The sequence below is a fragment of the Betta splendens genome, chromosome 16, assembly GCF_900634795.4.
Source record: "Betta splendens chromosome 16, fBetSpl5.4, whole genome shotgun sequence".
Lineage (NCBI taxonomy): Eukaryota > Metazoa > Chordata > Actinopteri > Anabantiformes > Osphronemidae > Betta > Betta splendens.
Window position 1 is genome coordinate 15,177,375 of NC_040896.2, and position 20,871 is coordinate 15,198,245.

At 39.4% G+C, this 20,871-nt stretch overlaps 2 protein-coding genes and 1 pseudogene across 2 annotated transcripts; 1 reads left to right on the forward strand and 2 right to left on the reverse strand.

Moving 5' to 3' along the window:
• Positions 1–2,573: 2,573 nt before the first annotated feature.
• Positions 2,574–10,329, forward strand: LOC114843098 (uncharacterized; annotated as a pseudogene).
• Positions 10,330–13,307: 2,978 nt separating this feature from the next.
• Positions 13,308–16,059, reverse strand: LOC129603166 (urokinase plasminogen activator surface receptor-like). Its single transcript, XM_055503230.1, has 5 exons — positions 16,048–16,059; positions 14,946–15,102; positions 14,717–14,863; positions 14,209–14,319; positions 13,308–14,114 (listed from the first exon to the last, which is right to left on the reverse strand). Exons 1-5 carry the CDS (start codon positions 16,057–16,059, stop codon positions 13,918–13,920), a joined length of 624 nt encoding a protein of 207 aa, XP_055359205.1. The 3' UTR covers positions 13,308–13,917.
• A 2,596-nt stretch (positions 16,060–18,655) lies between these two features.
• Positions 18,656–20,144, reverse strand: LOC114843396 (urokinase plasminogen activator surface receptor-like). The gene is given in 6 exon segments (XM_055503434.1): positions 18,656–18,842; positions 18,844–18,988; positions 19,074–19,190; positions 19,270–19,416; positions 19,498–19,617; positions 19,886–20,144. Coding segments are annotated over 6 exon segments (627 nt in total). The 5' UTR covers positions 19,935–20,144; the 3' UTR covers positions 18,656–18,793.
• Between the last annotated feature and the right edge of the window lie 727 nt (positions 20,145–20,871).

Sequence of the window (20,871 nt, forward strand, 5' to 3'; positions counted from 1 at the left end):
GCTCACCATGCAGCGCAGTTGATGCAGAACCAGTCTCTCCGGTATGATGACTACTAAACCAATACCGAAGGTAGGTGGTGCAAAATAAAAAGATCCTCTGCAGGCACTCATCTGCTCTTTACATACAGTAACACCTTGATGTTGCGTGACGGATCATCTGATCACACACACTTTACCACAGAATCTGCCTCATAAAGATGATGCGATGCACATTAGGGCAGTCATGGCTCACAATGAGTTCAGTTATTGTGAGGCAGGTTGAGTGGCTGTTATTCTCCTGCAGGTAAAGCAGGCTCTGAGACAGGAAGTCCAATGATGGAGCATGTCTAAACAGCCACAATAAACTGTAATAAATCACTGTTTAGAATACTTGCAAAGACCGCCACAACATTAGAGCGTCTTCATGGGCATAAGAGCATCATCCGGCCAAGCAGGAGGACGCGATTTCAGTCTCATTATAAACGGAAAATCACCGGAACACCGCAGATGCGCTAAATCCTTCCTCATCAGGTGTCGACAAGGTCGTGATGTCGCTGCAGTCTAATGAAGCAGGATGCAGAGAAAACTGTGTTGGCAGGTGATTCTGTAAGTGACCCGACGGTGGCGAGCTGACTGACCTGTCATTCCTTTAGCAAACGCCATGTGTCGTAACGTAAACGACAGCTGTCAGCACTTGGTTAAATAGCTTGGTTAAATAAATGATTTAAATAAACAATTGTTACGTTGGTTAATGTTATCAATGTGGGTCTCGTTATGTGTCAAAACACGACCGCAATCCTTCAAGAGTTACACATATTTGCCGATGTTGCGCTTCAAATGCTCTTGGGCGTTTTAATTTGAAAGTCCGGCGACTGGCCCCGCCCCCGGTTTCCTTTTTTCTTATTTCGTTTTGAAAGTGGAGAAAAGGAGAATGAGTAAATCAGTATATCGCAAATGTGTTTTACTGATTTACGGAAATGAAACACAGCATAAAAAGACATTATTCAATTTTCATTTTACACATGAATAATGAATTGCACTTCATGCACGGGCCGGACCACCACCATCTCCCCTCACCTCATCTGGTGCAGCAGATGAGGTGAGGGGAGATGGTGGTGGCTGGTGCAGTGTTACAGCACCATTACAGGCTAAAATAATATTACTGATAAAGAGTCCTCATAAAAAAAGCAAAAAACATACACAGAAGACCAGAAAGATGTTCAATTAATGATATATTTATAAAGGCTTTATCAACAATATTAGAGAACACAAATAAAAAAAATCAAATTACAATCTAAACAGTAGCATATGCAGCGTGTATAAAATTCCAGCTCTTGTGTTGTTCCTATAAATTACTTTGTAAGTTGTATTAATTTTAATAAAATGAGTTCATATGTAGATAGATCTTTCAGAAAGATGGCAAAAGAGCCATGTTTTTTTGTCCACATATAAATTACATATAGTTAACAGGTGAAAAACCTGAAACAAAGATATAAAAGGCTTTGACATTTTGTGAAGTGACAAAAGATTAACAAGTTTAAACTATTGGTTCTTCATGATTTCTTCTGCCACAAAGTATGAATGCAGCTTTAACCTTACGGACCCCAGTAGAGCCTCTAACGCATGGGGGGAAATAGGAGAAACAGTGTGACCCGTCTTCAAGTTGACATTTAAAGGCGTTGTCCCTATTATCATCTTCTTCTGGTAAATAATCAGGCCATATGAAAAAAAAACAGAAAACAAGAAGTGAATTCAATTAAACACAGCAACGAAGCTAAACATCACTTCTGCTGACGTGTGAAACTACGAGCCATTGAGGTGTGAAGGTTTGTGTGAACTATCAAATAATCCTATCTGCAAAAACCCCACAGATGGTCCATAATAATTTAAATAAATGTTTTACTTTTTATACATGTTATATACTGTAACAGAATCCACTTTTAGACGTTACAGTGAGTAAATGTCCATGTTAATAAGGAATAAGCCCGAGGGAGATTCTATTTTTTTCAATGTTAATCAGTTAAGATTCTGAGTTAATGACTTACTTATTTTCTGACCAACAAAATACAGAACACTCCAACAATCAGAGTAAAAACAATCCAGACTCATCTGCAGTGCCCCTGCTCTATTCGAGTTTAGGCCGGTGGGAAGAGCAGGTGTGTCTCACTTTTCAGGAGGCTGTATAGGGATATCCCTTGACCATCCCCATGGGGGAGCAATGGGCGACCACAGTGCGATGCCTGGGGAGCTACATTTTGCTTCTTAGGCCAATGCTCTAGCCATTGAGCCACCAGGCCATTAGAAAAAGAATATGCAGACTGAAGTGTCAGCATACTGTAGGAGAGCATCAACAGGAAAGATAAGTTCAGTGAATGAGAACATGTTATGTACTTTCTGTTCCTCATTCTGTTCAGTGCTAATGATAAACTTCACATTTGAGCATTAGCCAACATCATCTAATACATGTTTCCACTGCAGAAAAGTACATATTACAGTTCTAATGATTTCTTTTTAAAAGTTGAATGTGGAGTGATTGAATGGGCTTCATGCTTAACATACCTAAAGTCATTTTACTGTGTGTCAGAATTTACGAGATGGTGGGCCCACATGCACGGCTCAAGACAGTCGCGGATGATATTAAACGGGTTTATTATGGCAAAAACAGGGTTCAGGCGAGGTCATACACAGGCAAGCGCTGGATACAGAAGTACAGAGGGTCAGGCAGTCTCAGGTCCGTGGACAAGCAGGGTTCGTTAACATGCAGGCTCGGATTGCGGTACAGTACAGAATGAGACAGTCTCATGGTCATAAACAGGCGTTACCAGACAGGATCAGTTGACACGCCACACAAGGCAGACAAGCAGCAGGCAGTAATCGGGAACGACGGTCAAAACAAGTTCAGGATCACAAATCAGGACAAAGACACAAACACTGGATAATGGTGATTTCACGCATAACAACCTGGCAACTGGATGCTATGTGAGGTGGTGACTAAATACCGGTGCTTGATTACAGGATAACTGTCAGGTGTGCGTGATTAACTGGGGATGACATGGAAACAGCTGAGACGTGGGTAAGGCAGGAAGTGCTTCAAAAAAAAAACGAAACTGAAACCAAAACATGACAATATGAATGAAAACATAGTCCTTTTAGATAAAACCAGGACATGACCAAAACTATGACACTGGCAAAGAGTTAAAAAATAAAAAGTGTTTATAAAAACATTTTTAAGACAAACATTAACTGCAGCAATGACAAAGATCTTCCCACTATGGCAAACACAAATAAAACACCATGCTCTACTTCAACTGTTCACTCATATTCCTATTTTTTATAACTTTTCACATTTGTTCTGCAATCTTTTCTGTTGCCTCTAGGGCTGATAAATGGCGCATGTGATCAATGTCAAGTAGAGTGTATGTGGTTTACAGTACACAGAGATCTCAGATCGGCCGAACAAACAGCTTCACCAGGTAGGACTGTAGTTCTGTTCCTATGAACTGTGACAAATTCAAATGCCAAAACTGTAATTCAGTCCATTTTAAACCTATTCGATTTATAAAAGGTGGATAACTAATATTGAAGCTTTCAAATAAAGATTTAGATTTTGAAGGGCTCAATTTGCCAGTGGCATTAATTATTTGTCTGCCTGCAAATTATTCATTCTTGTTCGTGCTTAATTTTTACAACAGTAAAAATTGTCAGAAGGATGGAAATGAGAGTGCATAACATGTATTTGTATTTTAGATGTGGTACATGTTATTTTAAAAAGGAGAAAAACTGTAAGAAGTAAATAAGACAGTATTTGCTTTATAGAAACAATACTTAATACTTAATTACTTCTTTTTGAAGAACTTCCATTTTCACAAGTGTGTTGTGCTTTGCATGTACACGTAATACACGTAACACTTCCCAGTTAATAGTACCAACAAAACAACCTCACACAAATATGGACAAAACTCTCTCTGCTTTTGGCAGGTAAAACTACGATCTTTGTTTTATTCCTGTACTTCGTTTATTGTTGAATAACTTTATTATAAGTTATAAAATATTGCTTCCTTCTTTGCAACTTTAATTTTTCTCTTTCAGGTGTTTTCAGTCCTGCCTTTGCTGAAGTTTGGAAGGCCTCTGTGGTAAAAAAAAGCTTGACGCCGTGGTTTCATCATGTGTTGTGTTTCCCTGCACATTCACCACTCCTATAGAACTGCCCAGCTCCAAACTCAGAGGGATCTGGCAGATTGGAAAAAAAAAAGAGGACAGAGTCTATCATGAGGATCGCACAAGGATCAAAGAAAACTATAGAGGTCGCACAGAGTTATTGGGAAGGCTTGGAGAAAAGAACTGTACCTTAGAAATGACTGAGGTCAAAGACCATGACAACGGTCCTTTCTGTTTCCGGATCGAACTGGCTGAAAAAGAGCAACCAACCAAAGAAATGTTTTCCTTTGTTGAGGACTGTGTGACTCTGAACATGCTCCGTATGTCACTAACTTGATTTGGTTCTGTAGAATTTACCAGTTTTCTGTGTTACTGTTTACTGATCTCCAATTTTAATTGTGCTTGTAGATGATGCTCCAAAACCTGAGTTGCACCATAGAACACCTGCTGTCATGGGACTATACAGCCTCCTGTAAAGTGAGACACACCTGCTCGTCCCACCGGCCTAAGCTCCAATGGAGCAGGGGCACTGCAGCTGACATCATGGTTAGTCATACAGACACTTCCTCTGGCTACTCTGAGGTAGAGTCCATCCTGACTATAACCCCTGAGGAGAAAGATGACCATCAAGAGGTGACCTGCACAGCTACGTTTTATGGAACAAAAACATCCTCTGCTACATTTACGCTCTATTTAAAACGTAAGAATTTTTCACTTGATCTTTAAGAATGCACCTGCTGAATGTTGTCTGATTGATTTTACAATGACAGAATGTCTGGCTTCTGTTTGTAGGTGTAGAAAACTACAACCACATCATCCTTCCAATTGCAGGGTGCATCGGCAGTGCTGTAATCTTTGGCATTATCTGCATTTTTATGGTAAAAAAATACAAGTGAGTAACAGTGCTCTGAAAACATCACATCAGTAGAGCAAAGGAAGATTGACCTCAACTGTTAACCATATGCGCTTCTAAATGAAACATCATTTTCAGGAGACGCATTGCTGAGCTCCAAAATCAGGATGGCAGGTAAAATTGTGGACTAACTTACAGTACTCATACAGTACGCTGACATCAGATCATTCAAACATGTATGTCTATCTTATAAATACAATTTTCTGTAACATCTAGCATGTTTAACCGGCTGTCGAGACTGTCACGCAGGTGAGTTAACTTTTAGGGAATTCTTTTGAGATTTTCCTCTTTATTTTACTGATGCATTTGATTTGATTAATCAAGATTTATTTTTTTTTTTAGGTTTCGTTCCGATGGACCAGGACCATTTAATTCAGATCAAAGGAAAGAGGCATTTTATTTGTCTTCTTCTAACTAACTTTCATAATACATATTTAGGTGAAAGATTTTATTCTGTATCAAATTGTACAATTGCATGTACAATTTGGTGCCTTTTGGACCGGTTTAGATAAGATTTTCTGCTTTTTTTATAAATACATTTGCATAGTTTCAGTTCTTCTTTTCTGTGCAGGCGATCTATTTGGAGCAGATTTTCGAGGTAAGTCAGAACGACGGTTATAACTGTAAAGGTTCACAAATTTTCCCATCACGCTGTTTAGTTCATTTATCACAGTTAAATAAAGCTTGTGGGATTTTTTTTGTCATGATAAACTAAGTGCATCTTTATTTTAAATTCTGCATGTAGGTGTTGATGACTGACAATTCATTGTTCTCTATTTTGTATACAGAAGACCTAGGCGGGACATGGGAGATATGGGTCAGATGTAAGTATGTTAAATGTAAATATGGGAAATGTGTACTTTTTGTTTTGTTTAACTGCAGAGTGACAAACTAAATTTAATCCACAGCCCCAATAATTCAAAACCATGTGACAACCAGAAAGTCTCTAAAGCTCGTTTCCCATCCCCTAAAAGGTAACTGCGTCAACCTAATAAACTTCAGTAGTAAGCATAAACACATTATACAAACACAATATAAACACAATGTATTGAAGTACAGCTGCAATGTTTATGCTTTTTCATGTTTTTTTTTCTTTATCATATTTGTTTTTTAACCTCAGCCAAAAGAAATCCTGCAATTACAATGAGGTATTAAAAAATAATAACTTTTAAAAGATTTACTTCTGTAGTCAATAAATAATAACCCCTTGAACCCTTTCACAGGACCTGGACAATGGTGATGATTACATAAACACTGCTAACCTCAGTGTTTATGGAAACATTTAAAAAAGGAGGTTCATTGCTCAAGTGAGAAATGAGTGCGCTGACGCACTCCTGTGTGGTGATTCCATGCAGCTTCCAGCTATGTCACTAGTATTTTTAGTATGTTAAAGTTATGAGATGATTAAAGACTTTAATTGCTTTTTTACCTAACAGAATGCAGGCTCACAAGTCATTGGTACCACCCCCCCGGCCAGAGAAGAGGTACGTAAATAATCACAAATGTGTAATGGTAACAATACTGACAGGTAGGTTATAGTTGCGGGGTTACTGTTACTGTATAACAATACATATATACCTATTATTAGATTTACAATACAGTACTGTATAATACAAAACACTACCCTATTTCCAATGCTGAGTTTGTAGTCACAGCTTCACTTAGTTTAAGCGCCGTCTTTGTCATTTATTGTTTGTCTAATACTAAAAAAATGCAAGAACTACAGTAGATTTAAGAGCCATTAGATTTTGGAGAAATGGCTCTAATCTTTAAAGAACTATTTCTTCTAAATAGATTCTTTCTATTTGAAAGAATCTATGAAAGAAAGAATCTACTTCAATGAGCACTAACAATTTTTGTGGGGGAAATCGCATCTTATTGACTTCTCAACTAGGATGTTAAAAAAAATTATTATTACTATTTACAACAAAACAACAAAAGAGTTTATACTGCTCTGTCAGTGCATAGAACACAGCAACAACGTTAAACACAGCGGTGTAAGTAAATAAAGTTTCTCATCATACTTCATGCTGTCACAGTCCAGGTCATTTAGCAACTGCACTCAATCATTTCCGGTTTTATTTTGTACCACTTCCTGTTCAGTGCCCATGTTTTCAGTTCCAGCTTTACCTCCGGTTTTAGTTTGACGCACCTGTGCCCTGTTACTAATTACTCACCTGCTAACTATCCAGCCATCATCTTCACTCGGTATTCAAGCACCACCCCTCAGCCCTGCACCTTGCCAGATTGTCTTTGTGTATCAGCCAGCAATCCAGCGTTATTCTCATGATCGTGAACCTGTGTATGACCTCGCTTCTCCTGACCCAGATTCTCGTCTCATCTCTGATCCTGCCGTGCCGTGAGTTTGACCCTAGCCTGCCTTGACCACCGCTTGTCTAGACCCTGTCTGTACTGAACCTGCCTGATCTGTGTACCGACCCTTGCCTGCCTGACCACGAGCGTGAATAAACCCTGTTGTGCACTGAGCCTTGTCTCCGCTGTGCGTGTGGGTCCGCTGCCTTGAGTCCGTGACACATGCTTTGACAGGAGATCACTATGGTATAGATTATTCAGGTAAGCTTTATTACCAAAGCTTCTCTGCTGAGCTGTGGCCTGTGCTCACTCTCTTATGTTGTGTATACTATGTTTTTTCACTCAAATCTCTAGGAGAAACTCTGAAGCAATGGACAGACCTCCAAGACCAGAGAAATGGTGGATTAAATCCATTCAGCACTTATCAACTGTCATTTAGTACAATTGTACTGACAAATAGTACTTTCATGTTTTAATACAGAAGGTCCATTTGGAGTCGCCTGTCTGGGTAAGAGCAATCGAGAGTAAACATTTACATTCAATCCCCAAATTTCAGCCGCATTTGCTTCTTTCTTACAGAAACCAAGACAATGCAAACCAACGTGCTGTTTATCAGTAAGTAATAATCTGCAAATACTCAATTTTACAGATATTTCACTATAATCACTATATCACTAAATCTAATAGTAGTAGTAATAGTAATTCCCATTCCTTTTTCAGAACCAACACAGCTGCAGTCAGCTATGACAACAAAATGATCAAACCACGATTTCCATCCCCAAAAAGTGAGTTTTTAAAACATACTTCTACTTTACTTTTTTAATACAACACAATAAATAAATTTCCTAGAATTTGTAATATATAATCTGCTTATTTGTGTTTTTGTTTGTTTAATTTAGTAATAGGAGAAATCCTCCCAGGCCTGAGGTTAGTGATATATATAGGAGACTTGACATTCTGCACACTGTACTATGTATAGACTACTGGTAAAAAGTCGTTTTTTCAACCCCGAGAATCTAGCGCTGTCTTTGAGCTCAACATGTAATTTATTGTTTGTCTGATACTAAAAAACTGCAGAGAACAACTGTAACAAAGTTTTGTTTTGATTTGTTTCAAGATTACCAAGTGTACACAAACAACTGAGTCCACTGAGTCCCTGGAAGCATCAAACCACGATCTTCACATTTACTGTACATTCATTCATGTACTAAGCAGTGTATGAGTAACACTGGTGTAAATTTATCTTAATTCTGCCAATAGACCAATTTTTTTTTTCTGCATACAATCACATTACAAACATGGTTTTATTTTTATTTTTCTTTCTTATAACAAAAAAATGTATATTGCTTACTTTTTTACTAACAAACCTGATGAACACTTCAGTAGCTCTATCTTGACAGCAGTGACTGTATCACACAGTAACTTTGCTTCTGCTAACACTTAAAAAAGCTGTACTGCATGTATGGAAGGGGAGTGCCTATTTATATGAAATATATCCAGAATACAAATACATTTTTTAATTATTCTTAAAGAAAAACGTACTGTACTTAATACTGCTTTCACAATCAAACATTGAAACCTAAATACGGTTTTTATTACAGTAACAGTAAAGTAATAAATAGTAATATTAAAGCAACCAGCATAGCATCCTGTAATAACTTTTTCTGTGTTGAACTGTTCATGTTACAGTAAACACTCTATGACAAAACCCTAACCGTGCCTGTGGTACATAAAGAGATTTTCACAATATGACATGTTATTCTGATCATATTCTGATCAACTTTAAACAAAACTATTTGTTTATTTAACCAAGAATAAAATTGAGTTATTTTTGTTTTAGTTTAACATTTGATTGCTATATCATCCAGAAAGGAAGGGGTTTCCTTTAGTATCTGGTGTCTTTTTATTGATAAGCTAGACTGGACCCGGGAAGGGAGAGGTTAGGGAGAAGTGACAGAATAATACACAGCAAATTCTAGTACTTTTTAACAATCCATGACTAATTTGTCTAGATTAATAGTTCAATCGGTCAGAACTCAGGGCTTCATCGCCTCCTGTGGGACCATAAGGGTGCCCGTGCATGTCCTCAAGCCTGTCAGACAAGGCAAGACAAAATCTTACATCTGTTTTATGTATTCAACATTTCACCTAGATTGTTCAATGCTCTCTGCCTGATAGACTCTGGACTCCAGCTCCCAAACCCAAGGCCTCCAGAAGAGGGTTGTAGCAGGGGACTTTGTTGGACTCTCTGCTTCCTGGGGTACCAGGGACTCATAATGGACCCTTGTGTTGACCCTTCCCCGGTCCTCCCTCCACCCACCCTGCCCGGGCGAGGAGGGATTCGGTCCCTCCTCCTGAGACCACCCTCCGCCCGCCCTGGTTGGGGGGGGGCTCCGTGGGCGCGGTGGTAGACGCCCTAGGGGGAGAGGTACTGTCAGGTTTTGGTTTTATTTACCATTTTATTCTGAAGAACTCTGGTTTCACTTGTCATGTTTCGTTTTCCTGTTTTATTTTGTAGTACTTTCTGTTTCTGTTTCCATCTGGTTATTTCCTGCTTCACGTTCCAGTTGTTATTACACGCACCTGTCCATCATCAGTAATCAGTCACCCAGTTTTTAGCACCACCTCTCACCCCAGCACCTTGCCAGATTGTTGAGTTCCATGACCACTTTCCAGCTTTTTTAGTAACCTTGTTGCACGATCCTGTCTGTACCTGACCGCCGATTCCTGCCTACACCCTGTCTGTACCTACGCCTGGAAATCTTGGTAACGTTCCCGACTGTCTGACCACGATTCTGTCTACTCCTAGCCTAGTACCTCTGCTGAGCTCACTTGTGTACCGAACCCTCGCATGTCTTCTGGATCCGATCTTGCCTGCTCCCTTTGTGCCTGAAACCCGAGACTCAATATATATGACCTGGATTGCCTGACTACGATTGAATAATAAACGCTGTTTATTAACTGAACACCTCGTCTGCACTGTGCATGTGGGTCCGACATCTGCCGAAGCCTGACAAATAGGGTATAAATATGCAGTGACTCTCATAGTGTTGCAGTCACTGCGGAGGAAAAGAGTAAAGTATCATCAGGAGGTGTTATTTGACATTATGGACTTATTAATGTAATACTTAACTCTGGGTAGTTGTATGAGCCCAAGGTGTATTACGTTAATTGCAGGAATGTGGGTAGAGGTTGGAAGAGAGAGCACACAGATCCAGCCCGTAGCGAGCCCATGGTACTTTTAATGCCCTCCGCCAAAAGTCACCAACCTAAATGTGGGGTAAAACAAATCTCCTCTTACGTTAAGCAGGAACAGTAGCAGGGAGATCATGATGATGTGGGTTCCGGGTCACGTGGGTAAAGGTAATTTTGTGGGTGGACTGGGTGGCCAAAAGGGCAACAGAGCAAGAGAAGGTTGTGGAACATGTTAAATAGTCAAAAGGTGAAGGGAAAAGCATAGTGTGGGTGAATATTGTGAATGAGTGGCAGGACGGATGAGATAAAGAGGATAAAGGACAGAAGCTTTATAGTATTAAAAAGAATGTGGGGACAGGTGGAGGACTAGGTGGACGGGGTAGAAGAGAACAGGTTATTTTAAGTAAATTAAGAACTAGGCAAACGTACCTGCACTTTAAGTTTGATGGGGAGACATGTAGGTGGGAGGTTTGTGGTGAGGTGGAGGGAGGGGAACATGTTATAATGGAGTGTGACAAGTAAAGGAGGGAAAGGGAGAGAAGCAGGAATGAAAGATGTGTGTTTAAGGAGTGTGCTGGAAGTTGGAGGATCAGGGAGAGGGGTGGAAAGTCTTGTTTAAGTTTTTAAATTCTACTGGGTTGGGTAAAAGAATGAGAGTTAGAGAAATCGACAGGTGGCGGTAGTGCACCAATGTGGATGCAAGCCGCCGTTACACACAACAGAAGAAGAAAAAGGTCAAGCCAGCGCAGCCAGTCTGGATGAGCTACTTTGTTTTTCCCGCATTACTTATTACGGCTTCTACTTTTAATGTTGTGTGTCTTGGCACCCTCTTTTCCCCAATATGCAAGACTCACACCAGTATGTACTTATGGGGTGCCAAATGTAAAAGGAGCACCTATAACTAGTTTTCTCACATTTAACTAAATGACACAACATGTTTTCTCACATTTAGTTAAATGTGCAAAAGTCTAAATGTAAATGTTAAATGTTAAATGTAAATGTTAAATGTAAATGTTAAATGTTAAATGTAAATGTTAAATGTAAATGTTAAATGTAAATGTTAAATGCTAAATGTTAAATGTAAATGTTAAATGTAAATGTTAAATGTTAAATGTTAAATGTAAATGTTACATGTTAAATGTAAATGTTAAATGTTGGCCGAGAGTAAAACTGAATATTCATGAATGGGCAAGTAGACTCCATCCCTACCCTCAAACAGCGCTGGTCTCAGATCAGAGACGCGAACTCAATCACCTCAAACAGTGCGCGCAAACCCCGCCCACATCTGATCTGGAAACTTTTGTTTTTAGCCTGGACGTAACTTCGACTAGCTAGTATAGTTAGCCAACTAATTCTCCACCGGCGCCACAGAAATATTCTTTTTAAACCTACTTGACTTCTCATTAATGGTGTTTATGACAGAACGGCAGTTTGAAGCGGAGCCTCAGCCCGCACACCTGCCGTTACAGCCCGTTCAATCTCCCCCAACGGGAGGGAGTCGGAGCTGGCGGCCATGATGGCTTCGACTTCAAGCTTCTCTCCAGTATTTTCGTGCACCGATCCAGAGTCAGATGTGGGCGGAGCTATGCGTACTGTTTGACGTGTTTGAGTTCGCGTCTCTGATTTGAGACCAGCGCTGTTTGAGGGTAGGGATGGAGTCTTGCCCATTCATGAATATTCAGTTTTACGCTCGGCCAACATTTAACATTTACATTTAACATTTAACATTTACATTTAACATTTAACATTTACATTTAACATTTAACATTTAGATTTAACATTTAACATTTACATTTAACATTTAACATTTACATTTAACATTTAACATTTATATTTAACATTTAACATTTAGATTTAACATTTAACATTTACATTTAACATTTAGATTTAACATTTAACATTTAGATTTAACATTTAACATTTACATTTATATTTAACATTTACATTTATATTTAACATTTACATTTAGACTTTTGCACATTTAACTAAATGTGAGAAAACATGTTGTGTCATTTAGTTAAATGTGAGAAAACTAGTTATAGGTTCTACTTTTACATTTGGCACCCCATATGTACTAGCAGTACAATAGTACACTATAACTTCAAACAGATCTGTGTACTTTTACTGTACAGTTTAGGATTTATTAGTATTTAAAAGTACCATGTCATACTGTAATATGACCCTTACAGTCAAATTTGGCATCACGCCTGGCATTATGCACCAAAGTCAAGTTATTCACCATCAAAGTTGACTGTATTACTTACAGTACGACATGGTACTTTTAAATAATGCTAAATCCCAAAGTACGTAGTAAAATTACACAGATCTTTGTGAGGTGATAGTACACTTTTTGTGTGGTGATAGTGCACTTCTAGTAGAACAAGGGGAAAGTCGTCTGGGCCTGGCCTATTTATCATCAAAGTTGATGATAATCATTTTTGAAACGCGGCTGGCTGAACGACGAATAAACGAATGACGGCTCACTTGACCATTTAGACAATGCATAGAATGTTTAAGGATGTGTATGATCAACACTTAAGAATATAAACATGAACCAGAAACAATCGGAGGATTATTAAGGCATTAGTAATAAAAATGATCAACATTAAGGGATAATATAAAATTTCCCTCACAGAAGGCAGCGGACATTGTGTGCCAATATCAGCATGACAAAAAACACAGCTGACAGGATTCATGATCTTTCAGTCACTTTGGACAGCGAGTTGAAACAAAAGGTAAAGTTGTTTATTGCGTTTTCGTTGCAAATTATGAAATTATGACATTAGTACAGATGCAGCACAACTGGACATTTTCATCCGCGGAGTTGATGACACATTGAGTTGGTGCCAATGACAGCTACAACGACAGCAGCTGATATTGTGACCGTTGTCAGCCTGGCTACAGATTGTGTGCCATTAGTGTTCGGGCAAAAAGCAGGAGCAACAAAGTAAACAAATCTTTAAAGTGATACTACTTCTTGTTACACAGATTTTTGTTATATTTTTGTAGTGCGTTTGCAGCGCTTGCCCTTACACAATACAAAACCAAGATTCTCCATATATTATAAGAAATAATTGTGTGTACATTAAAATTAAACCACACAAAAAATAAACACAAGAAGGCATAAGACATATTTATTTATAACATCAAACCAAAGTAATTTCAGGTTAATCAGAAAAACAGTAAGTAAATAAAAATGTAAAACACAAACGTGAAATGAAATGAGCGAATGAGACATAAACCAAAGGGAAAAAAACTACAAACAAAACAAAGATTCTCATTGTTTTTGGAGAGAACCATCACTCATCTGGTTAAAAGATACATAAAAAACTTAGCAGTGATGCTTGTGTCTCCATCAGTTAAAAGAACACAATGAAGTAGATGAGTGGGGCCACCAGGAGCAAAAGACCTGCTCTTGTACTGATGCTGCTGTTGCAGTAGTCACCCTGACAGCAGCTGATGTCTGTTCCAGTGGATCCTATCGTGCTGCTACTTTGCAAACAGAACGCTTTGGAGACACAGCCCTTCACTGTGATTCTTACACTTCCTTGAGTCACTAAAAAAAAGATGTGCTTGAGTGTTCAAGCTTAAAGTTTCATCTACTATTCACTAGACTACAAGCAGTGAAACATAATGCTGCAACCTGTTACCTGAAACTTTGATGCAGTGGTCCTCACTTCCCTCACAGTTCAGAGTTTCCTTGCATTGGTTCACATCGCAGGTGAAGCATTTATTACCGTTAGGTCCTGTGTTGCTGATGTCTGAAACACAAAATAAAATTACATTAGATACGGAGAGAGAGATCACTGCTTTCTAACTCATGTATGACGCTCCTTTATACACACACACACACACACACACACACACACACACACACACACACACACACACACACACACACACACACACACACACACACACACACACACACCCCTATTGTGGCCTTTGCGGATATGATATCCCCTGACTCGCAACTGAAGGTAATGAAGCGAAAACAGATACATGTAATGGTTTGGAACTTGAGGCTTGTTTAATAATATATACTACATAGAGTAAATACCTTCAAGCTCTGACGATATGTCTGTTTAGGACCTGTAGCTACTGCAAATGTTCTCTCAAAAAATTAAACCATTCCACCAGACAATGTGAGTAATTTACCTGTGGCAGTTTGGTTGTTACACAGATCAGTAGCACAACAGGTGCTGTTGATCACAGTTCTAGCAACTCCGAAGTTGATGGAGCCACTGAGACATTCTTCAGGTAAAACACAGGATTGCCTGGTGATATCAGACAGTTTTGATCCACCTGCAGAAAACAGCAACCTGTGTAAACTGGACCGTACAATGGGACTTTATAGAAAGAACAATAACACTACAATATAACATGCCTGCATATGCAACTGTTCGAATGGCAGCACACTGGTAATTCGATGCAGGACACTGGCTTTGTGTGCACGTTCCAGCACTTTCCAACGGACAGTCAAAACATTTCAAAGTGTAGGCTGAAAAACACAATAATATGTATATTATCAAAAACAAGTACTGCTAAAAAACAAAACAGCATAATCAATAACAGATTCTTAGCAACATCATTAAAAGAAAACTTTTCCTTGAGATTTAGTGATTAAAATATGAAGGAGAAACTTGCCTTTAGGAAGAAGCCCAATCCCAAAGATCAGCATAAGGAGATCCATTGTAGAATGCAGGACTGAGTTGTAGTTTGATATGATCCACCGACACTACTCCACCTTTAAGCACTTATACTGAGCATGTCGCCATCTACAGACCACTCCTTCACTGTTTAGACAGGAAAGTCAGGAATTGCCTGCACTCCCTGAGTGTCAAAAGTCTGCAGAGTCAAAGGTGTGCTGTTCCTTTAACCTCTGTGGTAAAGGGCAATGTGATCATCGGAGTAAGGTTAATCAGAGTTAACACACATGCACGGTGTATATATGAAGACATTGTCAATGGATCGCCGAATTCACCAGTCACCATGGAAAACCAAAGCAACACGAAAGGGCAGCATAATTCAACAGCACAGTCGGAGGTTTTAATTCTGGCGTATAAAGAATTTAAGGCAATTATTATTAGAAAAAGCAATACAGCTGTATTGGCGAAGGAAGGAGAGTTGGCTAGGCAAAATAAATAAACAAATAAATAAATAAATAAAGTAAAAGTAAATGCGTGAGTTTATGTAATTATTGTTATGTTGCCCTCTCCTCTTTTATTGTAATGGAAAATTAAATGTAACTTGCACATCAGTTCGTACTATTAATTTGAGATTTAAATAATATTGGATAATAGTAATATTCTCGTTTAAGAAGGTTTTATTTTATTTCTGTAATAGCTAATAGAAAGAAGGCAGAGGCTCGTCAGACAGGTGGGGGCCACCACCACCTCCCCTCACCCCATCTGAGGAGCTCGCTCTGGCCCTAAATAAAGGGTGACCAGTGGTTGAGGGCATTCCTGGGGCACTTCAGCCCACACTACCTCCCACGACATCAGTAACTTGGTGAAATGTTTACCACAGTACTATTTGTCAGGGACACACGGAGGAGGACCCAAATGCACAGCGCCGACACGACGTGAGGCTTCAGAGGATTATTGTGTCTCTTGGTGGGACAGGCAGAGGTCGGTACACGGGCAGGTCAGAGGCAGCAGTACAGGCAAGGATAAGGCAGGCGGATGTCAAAGACAGGCAATGGTCAGACTCACACAGGCAGACGGGATAATCACAGGCTGGGCTGGAGACGTGGTCAGGTACAAAACAGAATCAAAGGCACGGCAAGGTAACAGGGTAAGAATGCTGCCAAGCTGAGCAGGTGAGCGAACAAACGATCTGGCAAGGTGCTGGGGTGAGAGGTGGTGCTTAAATACCGGGTTTGATTGCTAACAACTGGCAGGTGTGCTTAATGAACCGGAGATAACAAAACGTGTGCTCTGGGTGAAAACAGGAAGTCCACAAAAGTAAAACAGGAACTAGAACCAAAACATGACAACATGGATGACAACCTATGTCCTTTCAAAATAAAACTGAAAACGAAAACCTAGATCATGACAGTATTCAGTTTTATTATTTCTTAGGACTTTAAGTGTGAAGCAATGTAAATAATATTCCATTTTATTTTTCAGGACATGAAGAAAGGATGAGTGTTTTGGTGCAGAAACCTTAATAAAAGTGATTCTGACAAATCATGTGTCTGAAGAGTCTATCGCTCTCTCTCTGTGGTCTACTTGGTTCACTACTGGATCCTCTTGGTCATTTTCATCAGGACAAAGAGGGTGTCTCTCCTCGTATTGTGGCAATGTTGTGAAAGACAACACAAGCCACTCTAATGTCACATGCCCTCTCTGGACTGACGCTGAGGTCAAAGTAGACACTGGAACCTGGCCTTCAGGATGCCTGTGGTCATCTCCACCTTGGCTCGTGTTCTGCTGTGGACCCGGTTGAACTGTGTCTGTGGTCCAGGCTCAGGTTCAGGGTAGGGTGTCATCAAATAGGGCAGACAAGGGAACCCTTTGTCCCCCAGCAAGTAGACATTGTAATGTCCTATAATGATTGAAATGTGTAAACAATAAAACACACAGTAAAAACATGAAGTTGTGTAAATTACAACATACCATGTTGAAACGTGTGGCACAGTGATGACTCCCTGAACATTCTGGAATCATGCACTGACCCTAGTCATTTTGCTTCCACGTTTGGGATGAGAGGGGTTGCATCACATATTACCCAGTTAGTGGAAACAGTAATGAGTTTAATGGTTTTTAAACCAAGGATTTAAAAGTTTAAAAACAGGAAATAATAGTTCCCTGCAAAAATATCATTATAAGCTTCCCACGATGGAAAAAAAAACTATATTAAGATGCGTTCCCACGTCCACAGCCTCGTCATCAAACGGGCACGTCCTGCTCAGTGACCTCCGAAACGAACTTACCCCGAAACATAACCTGCTCCGGAGCAGGTTATGTTCAGAGACTATGTTGCTATGGTTACATACATACCCTGAAAGTTTCCTCCGTTTTTGGAGCCTAAAGCCGAGGTTAATCACTAACATACCTTCAAACTTACCTGTGTATGTCACGTAACACGCTTTCTGGAACACAACCCGGGTCCGAAGCATTTCTTCTTTTCCCAGCGTTGTTTTCCAGTCTTCACCAGCCGCTCAGCGGGGATCTCCTGTCTGTCCCTGGTGAGAACAGCGCGAGCAGCTGCGCCACACTCTGGCTCCGACGCACATCCTCGCTCTTTAAGAGTATTTGTGGTGCGCAAAGGATTAACTTGGGAAAGCTATATACATGTGTACAGTAATGGCACGTCGGCATCGTTGGATTCGTTAGAATCTTAGCTTTCATTTCATCCTTCGTCTTTCACAAGGTTTCGTAGCGGTGGAGCCACAAATGTGTCGCCGGTGCTAGGCGCTATAGAGTGCCTGTATTTTATGTATTACTGGGGCTGTGTTTGATGCATGTGAAATACATTTATACAGCACTAATCAAGACTCTACTGATTAATTTATATTTAATGTATAGCATGTCTATATCATATTCATATTTAGTGCATTTCGTTATGACGTGATTTTTCCTAATTGGGGAACCTGGGGTTTGAAAGATTTAAGACATCATCGGTCAAAAGTAGAGACATTATGTTACTGCTGAGACGAGTTCAGGTTTATGTATACATGATAAAAGTGCTAATCTAGTGTACCACCCATGTGTTCATTGCATATAAAAATCTAACTATGTATCTTGGTTGCTGCTAAAGGTTTTGTATTCTCCTCTGCCATTACACAATAGAAGATGTGCTGCCAAGGGTTTTCTTTAGTATCCGGTGTCTTTTTATAAAAGACAAAGTCTTTTTAAAGTTTTAAAGTCTTTTTATTTCCTGTGGGGAGAGCAGTTAGAACACACACAACTGTCTCTGAGATAGAGCTCCCACCCCCATCCATCTGCATACAGTATAGTATTTATAATACACTTAAGCCAATCACGTCCAACATCTTTCAAACATCTAATATGGTGACAACCTAACTTTTAGATTACTGACAGTTTCACTGTCACAACCCATAACAAGAAACTGGCTTTTAGCTCTAACAAAGTTGCCGCATATTTGTTTTACTCATGAATGGGTATGAGTATATTAAAAAAAAAATCATAAGTAAGCACATGAGTAGAAATGTAAAAATAAAATTTCCATTAATATGTTGGTAAACAGTGATGCTTGTATCTCCATCAGTTAAAAGAAAACAACGAAGTAGATGAGTGGGGCCAGCAGGAGCAGGAGCCGAAGACCTGCCGCTGTTGCAGTAGTCACCCTGACAGCAGCTGATGTTTGTCCCGATGGATCCTATCATGCTGTTACTTTGCGAACTTGAGCAGACCTGTTCGGAGGCACAGCCCTTCATTGTGGTTGTTTCCCCTCCTATGTGCACTGAGACAGACAAGTTTGTTCTGCCAGAATCACTAGACTACGAGCAGTGAGACACAGTTAGACACTTAATGCTGCAGCCTGTTACCTGAAGCCGTGATGCAGTGGTCCTCAGTTTCCTCGCAGTTCAGAGTTGCTTCGCATTGTTTTGTTTGTACATCACAGGTAAAGCATTTTCTACCATTAGGTCTGGTGTTGCTGATGTCTGAAACACAGAATGTACTTCACAACGCTGTTGAAATCAGTTAGTTTCACATATCCAGTACACGTTATGAGCAGCCTACCTGGGGCGGGGCGGGTGTTGCACAGATCAGTGGTGCAACAGCGACTGTTAAATACAGTTTTGGCAGCTCCAAAGTTGACGGAACTACTGAGACATTGTTCAGTCGAAAAACAGGATTTCCCAGTGATATCAAACAGTTTTGATCCACCTGCAGTAAAAGAACAGTTAATATTAACTGGACTGTAAAATGTGACTTTACAAAAACAACATTGCACTAAACACTGCATACCTGCGTATGTAACAGCTCGCACTACAGCACACTGGTCACTCAATGCAGGACATTGTTTTTCTGTATCTGTGCACTTTCCTGCAAGAGCCGTTGAACACTCATAACACTTCAGAGTGTAGGCTGAAAAACAAAAATGAACTAATATATATATATATATATATGTATATGTATATTTTTTTATTGTACTTTTTATTATTTTTAATAAATTAATTAAATACAACAGCACCATCTCCTATTTTTTTAGAAATACAAACAACCGTTTATTTTATGTAACATCATTTTAAAGGTTGAGTAATTTTATTTCTTCTACATAATTGCCATTGCATTGCATTTTTGTAGTCCTCCATTCCCTGAAATTCAGTAATTAAAATATGGAGAAGAAACTTGCCTTTAGGAAGAAGCACAGTCCCAAAGATCAGCATGAGGAGATGCATCATAGGATGTCAAGACGCAAACAGACTTGTAGTTGATGTGTTCCAGCAATAAGTAGTTGTGCTGAGGATGTCGCCACCTCCAGACCACTCCTTCAACCACTAATACAAAATACTATTAAATAGAAACTGAATATGTTTTAAGATAAGAAAAATTCCACAAAGCGGAAGATTCAATTCATTTCATTTTCATTAATAAAGTAAAGATTTTTTTTATCTCAAATGTGGAAAGTGCAGAACGACATGCATTAAGTATTTGTTTTATTTTAGTGAACTTTGAAGGCATAAAAGTTTATTATAGTTTAAAGATTCTGATTTTCAGCCATTCTGAGATGTATTTTCAGTCGGTGCCAGCAGTTTTCACCACCCTCACATGGCTCAGGGTGCGTCTTCTTAAACGCTCAAGTCCTCTTAGGCTTGTAGCCTACCACTGCCAGCCTGTGGATGTGGATATGGATATGAATGCAATGTTTTGTCTGTACAAATCAAGGCTGCTGGCTTTTAATGGAGACCTCATATTCCCACAACTCCCTTTCTGTCTCCACTGGCTTCAAGCAATGTTGCAGAAATGATCTTGAATTATTAACTAATTGAATTCTAAAGCCTTAATGGTCTTGAGTGGTCCACTTTCACTCCAGTTCATCTTTGCTGTTTTTTACAACACAGAAACGATAAACAATGTCAGCTAAAACATCAATGTCTTGTTGATTTTTTATAAAAATAGTGACATCATCCGCATAAGCAGATAAAACAATGTTTTTGTTAAAACGAGGTAAAAGTGCATAGAGTATATCAAACAGTGCACTGCCCTGCCGGATGTCTCTATGCACTCTAAAAGGTGCACTGAGTCTAACAACACAGTCATACATAGTAAAACTTAACTATGTATCTTGGATAACTGTGATTGCTGCTAAAGGTTTTGTTTTGTCCTCTGCCATTGCAC

What these genes read in the sequence shown, in the direction of transcription:
- LOC129603166 (XM_055503230.1), bottom strand. An exon ending in TAACAACCAAACTGCCACAG is followed by an intron (nt 14,320 to 14,716) that starts GTAAATTACTCA and finishes TTTGTGTTTCAG; the next exon opens with ACATCAGCAACACAGGACCT. An exon ending in CCACTGCATCAAAGTTTCAG is followed by an intron (nt 14,115 to 14,208) that starts GTAACAGGTTGC and finishes TCTTTTTTTTAG; the next exon opens with TGACTCAAGGAAGTGTAAGA.